A 6000-nucleotide genomic window follows, 5' to 3' on the forward strand; every position below is an offset into this window, starting at 1 on the left:
AAGCTCTTCAGGCCAACTGCCCCACGGTAGAGGAAAGGAAGGAGCTGGTTGCTGGGCGGAGCTCTGGCCTGTGCTGCTCAGTCCTCTAAGGGCCTAACCAGGCGGACCCAGAAGGGCAGGCCAGGGTCACCTGCCATTGGACAACACAATGACACCATCCTGGGCCTCACCCCTTTCTCAAAGCCATTTCATACGAAGACTCCTTTCTGTATCTAACTCAGGGCTTCTTGCTCTGGTCCCATCTAGTTCCCTTCTTTCTGCTGGAGTAAAGGAACAGTGTCCGTGTGACAAAATAGCCCTGGGCTCCGAGGTCACTCCTGGAGTGTGTTCTTGGACAAATCACGAGTCCTCCCTGGACTCCAGGCTTGCCTATAAAATGATTGGTTAGCATCTATTGAATCTAGCCCAATAACCAGGAACAGCTGGATTCCAGCAGTGACTTCTGGATGGAGCAGACCCCGCAGGGGATCCACATCCCTTGGACTCTAGGGTGGACATTATGACAGGCACAGAGAGCCTCAGCATCTCCAGATTGTCCCCCACTCTCCTACTGGACTAACGGTTCTGCGGCGTGCCCACTGGCTCACTCACCAGGGGCACAGTTGTCCACCAGGGCACCCAAAGCCTTGCCGTCCTGCCAGTCTCGGTTAAAGTTGGTGATGGGCAGCTGGGGCACCTTGTTCTGGATCCAGCCGAGCAAGCGCTGCTTGGGTGTCTGCTTGCGGGCATCCTCATCCTCCTCATCCTCCCACATGGGCATGGAGATGGAGTAGTGAAGGATCAGCGTCCAGATGAGGCCCAGGATCAGCTTCAAGTTCCCATCCACGATTGCCTTGCTGTCTGCAGAGCGAAGAGAACAAGCCAGCTCAGAAGGGCACCTTGTGGTGGTACCCTCCATCCCCTACAGGGCCCCTGGAGCATCTGTGTGAGCCACAGGGCTGAGCCCACCTCCCTCTGGGACCTTCTCTTTCACTCACTCCTGTGGCCCTGGCCAGATGCCAAGTCCCTTCCAGTCTCATCTTCAGAAACAGGCTGCTTCCCCTGCTGACACCCTTCCTCTACCCTAAGACCATCCTCAGCACTGGGGTCCACCTCCCATCCAAGCAAGTGCCCTCCCGAAATGCAGGCCTCTTAGGGGCAGACACTGGTTTTGTTTTGAATCTTATGTAGCCGGGACTGGATAGCTTTGAATTCTGATCCTCCAGCCTCTCCTTCCTGACATTACAGGTGTAAGAACCACACCCAGTTTATACGGCACTGGGATCAAACTCAGGGACTCACACACGTCAGGTGAGCACTCTACCAACCAAGCCACATCCCAAGGCCCCTTGACTTAACTGTTTGATGCACAGGCCGCTCAAATTAGAGAATACTATCTGGAAAGCAGACGGAAGGCGGGGACATGACAGGCAGGAGGGAGGACCGCAGGAAGGTATATATGAGATGATTTGAGGAGTGATGGTTATATTTACTATTTTTCATTTTATGCCAATGGTTTGTGGGCATGCCTTATCGTCAAAGTGTATGTATATATGTGTGAGAGAGAGAGAGAGTGAGTGAGAGAGAGAGAGAGAGAGAGAGAGAGAGAGAGTGTGTGTGTGTACCAGATGATGTCGGGTATCTTCTTCAATCATTCCCTACCTCATTTTTTGGACAGAACCTCTCTCTGAACCTGGAGCTAATCAATTTGGCTGGCCTGGCTGGTCAGGATTCTTCTCTCTCTGCCCCCCAGTATTGGGATTACAGGTGTACAGCCTTTTACACGGGCACTGGGGATCTGAACTCAGGTCCTCACTTGCATCACAGGTACTTTTCCAACCTAGCCATCTCCCTGGGATTCTGTTTCTCCAGTGCAGCTCCAACTGATGGAGTCTCAGTGAAAGTGGACTCTTTTGAAAGCTTAAGTTGAAGTTAAATGGAACCAGATCAATCCTGCTTACATCCTCACCTGAAAGCTAAAAGGGCTTCTATAACATCCAGGGTCTGGGAGGAGAGAAGGGGTACAGTATCTGCTCAGCTAAAACTTGGAAGTCATGCTGCCTAATGCTGGGGGTTAACGGCATTTCACAGGAGGCAGGGGAAGTGTCCCACGTGTGGCCTCAACTCTCAAGGCACACTGTGGACCCAACTGGCAGGCTATAGATTTTGGAATCCAGCTTATTAGCATAGGGAAATGGAGGTATGAAGTCTATCAGCTTCCCTGAGCCCTGCTTGTTGGATGCACTGTGACAGAGGCTCGGTTTTGTTTACTGCTGTTCCTGAGAGACAGAAAAGGGAGAGACTGGAGGCTCCCCGCTTTCACATCATTTCCTGTTCGCCTTTCCTCCGATCTTGGGGGCACTTACCAGGGGACAAGGGCCTGGGGAGCCTCTGTCATCCTCCATTCCACCCCACCTGCCCCCAGGGCACAGGAATCTGTGTCCTCCGCCCCACCCCCAGGCCCCACTGCCACTGATTCATTCTTCCTTCCCCAGCAGCTCTCAGCCCGCCCCTTTCCCCTGGCTTCTAGGCAGCACAATGGTTTGGCAACTCTCAGATTCCATGACACACGGCCTCCCCCGCTGCTCTCCTCAAACACTCTCTCAAACACAGGCTCACAGCACTTTCACACAATCCGGACCGGGCACCCCCCAGCCGCTCACCCTCACAGCCGCCCAGCTCCCAGACCCAAGAGGTTTATTTGCAAACTGGAGCCAGACCCCTGGGAGGGAGACCTTGAAGCTGCAGTGTTGGGATGGGGTGGAGCGGGAGGAGGGGTGTCATTCATGTTTGCTGGAGAGAGAGGTTTCTCCCTAGCAACTGGCCCTGGGCCAGACAGCAAGTGGTCCCCCAGCTTAGGGCAGGAGGGGGCAGGGTAGCCGGCCCAGAGTTCCACCCTGGGAGCTATGACCTTCTCCTTCCACCCTCTTCGAGGCCAGGCAGGGAAGAGGGTGATAGAGCTCAGCTCAAGCCGGGCTTCTCTTCTTCCCCCACAGCATCCCACCAAGACTCGGTCTGTCTGGGGAGAACCCGAAGGGGTGGGAGGGGCCAGACAGCTAGCTTGTGACCCCCACCGTCGCCTAGAATAGAGGGGAGGAGATAGGGCTGGCCAAGGGAGGGGCTGGGACAGCTGCTGTCCCCTCCAGCCCCTCCCTCAGCTATTGGCTCTAAGAGAAGGGTTAGCAACTGGGGAACAGCTGCGGGGCAGAGCTGCTGCCTCTAGGCCTCTTTGTTTGGAGGGGCTGAGAGGGTGGTGGGGGTTGCGCCCCGTGCTGGGGGTAAGTGGGGAACCTTAGCCCTTCAACCCAAGCCAGGCCTAGAACCCTTCTTCCAGGTGAACTTTTCCAGGCCCCGACTTTCCTTCTAGTGAGAAGTGGGAAATCTCTGAGAACCCCACCCTCAGGTGCCCAGATGTTCATTCGGTCCTGAGACAGTATCTAGCCGGAGACCCCTTTCCACTTCTAGATAGGATGGGGAGCCAGAGTAAGTAAAATGACCCCCTTGCGGGATTCCCTTTCCATCTCCTAGGGAGGCGCTGGCTGGTGCTTGTGCCCCTCTCTCCAGCCTCAGCCCCAACCCCAGCTCAGCCGCCCAATTGCTGACAACTTATCTCATCAGTACAGGGTGAGCCTCTTGGCCCGAACAGGGTACAATCCCCCTTCCTCTCCGCGGGAACCCTGGCGCTTCCCTCCCGCCCCCAAACCAGCGCTGGTTTCTTCCCCCTCTACTCGGGGCTGGCCCCTCCGCAGCAGAGCCAAGGGGGCTGGAGCCAGGCACCGCCGTGGGGGAGGGGAGAGGTGCGCAGGGGAAGGATGAGGCCTGGAGAGGGGCCCACCGCCCCCGCAGCCAGCAGGGAAGGGAGGCTGAGCCATTTCCTATAATGTCTTACAGAGGCTGCAGACTTTCCCCTGGAGACCCCACCTGGGGCAGTCAGTACTGCCTCTCAAGTCCCAGTGTGAAGGGAGGTGGAGGGGGGTGCAGCCCCAGGACTGGCTTGCCTTGAGCACCCCCACCCCCCACCCATACAACACTCTCCTAATTCTTAGCTCCACCACACACACACCAGGGCCCCCTCCCCCACCCCTTGTCCTCAGGCTTGTCCTTCTGGAAAGCTCAGAGACATCTGCTGTGTCACGGAGACAGGGCTATTTCCAGGCCAGAGCAGGAGGGTGGGGTGTGTGTGTGTAGGGGGGGTAGTACTGGAGCTAGAAGAGGTAAGGCCCCGGGAGAAGCCTGGACAGGGCAAAGGGCCCCAGACTGATCTCAGCTGCTAATTCAGGAGGCCTGGAGATGGTCCTAAGGGAGACTAGAGAGTAGATAGACGTCTAGTTAAGTAGAGAAATCTCTGGGGGCATCCTGTAGTGGGGGACAACACCCGGCATCATGTACAGTTCCCCTACTAGGGCCTGGGGTACATCCTCCCAGGGGACCCTTCCAGTACATCCCAGTAGGGCTCTAAGAGTTCACCCAAGTTGCAAACGGGAAACCTTAGTTCTAGCGAGGCAGGGCTGTGAGGGGTGGGCAGCCTCTTGCCACTCAAAGCCCACCCTGGGCTTCTGGACTGCCAGGACTAGTGTGTCTCCCCACCCCCACTCAGAACAGACACACCTTCCAAATCTGGTTACACTCAATGACTTCCTCTCTTCCTCAGCCTTCCCCTCCCTCTAGGGCAGCTTGACCCTTAGCTGCAGCCAATCGCAGGCCAGGGGGTGGGCTGGAACAGGGCACGGACAGTCAGGAGTCCCCCTGAAGCGACCAGGGCAATCAGGAGTTAAAGCTCCTGGCCAGTGGCTCAGCGCCTTTTTAGGTTTCTGAGGCTGGGCTCGCTTTGCCCTGGCCCGGCCTGATCCCAGATGGGGAGCACATGCCTGCAAACAGCCTTGGAGGAGCTTCGGGCCACTAGTCTCCCCGGCCTCAGGGCCCTGAGGACTCAGAGATGGTTGGGACCTGTCTTAAGTCTGCTTTTGCCCAGCGGCGAAGGAGATGGGAAGCCATTTGCTTTCAAGGGGGTGGCGGGAGACGCCCCCAGGACTTAACAATGGGTACCAGCCCTGTCCTCGCAAGCATGCGCAAGGGTTACCCGAAAGGAAAAGAAGGGGACACTGAGCAGGTTGGTAGGAGTGTACGCAGGGAGGCTGAAACTGAGCGGTTTGAAAAAACTTCGGAAGGGCTGGACTTCCCAGGGGTGCCTGCTGTCCCTAGACGGGTGTCAGGGCTACAGCCTGTGCTGGTGAGCGAGACACCCGAGCAGGGTCCTCCCGAGCCAGGGGAACCGCTCTCCCTCTCCCGGGCTCTCGGCAGCCGCACCTGTGTACCCCGTCCCAACCCCCGCTGTGACCGTGCCCTGTCGCCCGCACTGACCGATGGACACGAGCTTGATGTGTTCGCGCTCCAGGAACTCCAGGGCCACAGACACATTCTCCAGCTTCATCTGGCGGAAGTTGGGGCGCGGGTGGAACTTGCGGTACATGCGCTTCTGGCTGAGCACTTCGAGCAGCGCGATGAGGCGCAGCCCGTCGCTGAGGTCGCGCTGCAGGTCGGTCAGGCGCTTGCCCACGCACTTCAGGTGCTCGTTGCACCACCGCGTGAACGTGTTTTGCTGGATCTTCTTCCACGGCGCGTCCTCCGCTAGATCCTTCTCGGTCGACGGCATCTCGTCCGCCTCGTCGGCCAGGCCGAGGCCGGAGGCGTCCGAGTAGCTGCTGTTGTTCATCATGCTGGGCGGCGGGGGGCCGGGGACGTGCGGCCTGGGGTCAGACTGCCGCTGCTGTCGGGGCGCTGTCGGGGCGGGACACTGCGCTCTCGGAAAGGTCTCTCGCGCTCTGGCTGGCGGGGCGGCTCGCGGGCCTCCTGGGCTGAGCTGCTGGGCTGGCCGGCTGGGGCTCTCTCTCCCTCCCGGGGCGGAGCGGTGCTCGGGAAAGTGCGGGCCGGGCCCGGGCAGGGGGTTTAAGAAGCCCCCGGGCTGCCGACCCCCCCGCCGCGCCCGCGGCCCCGGGGTCCACGTCAGAGCGCCGGCCTCCC

General features: G+C 58.6%; 1 protein-coding gene across 2 annotated transcripts in view; it reads right to left on the minus strand.

The window, feature by feature from the left end:
* Nucleotides 1–6000, minus strand: part of Flnc (filamin C) — a 27934-nt gene extending 21934 nt beyond the window's left edge. The window contains exons 1-2 of one of the 2 annotated variants that reach the window (XM_036182429.1): nucleotides 5341–6000; nucleotides 592–840 (exon numbers count right to left, since the gene is read on the minus strand). In XM_036182429.1, the coding sequence (XP_036038322.1) occupies nucleotides 592–840; nucleotides 5341–5695 (604 nt within the window). In that variant the 5' untranslated portion in view covers nucleotides 5696–6000. The remainder of the gene's footprint in view (nucleotides 1–591; nucleotides 841–5340) is intronic. The other variant, XM_036182430.1, reaches the window with a different exon arrangement.

This window comes from Onychomys torridus, chromosome 3 (genome assembly GCF_903995425.1).
Source record: "Onychomys torridus chromosome 3, mOncTor1.1, whole genome shotgun sequence".
Taxonomy (NCBI): domain Eukaryota; kingdom Metazoa; phylum Chordata; class Mammalia; order Rodentia; family Cricetidae; genus Onychomys; species Onychomys torridus.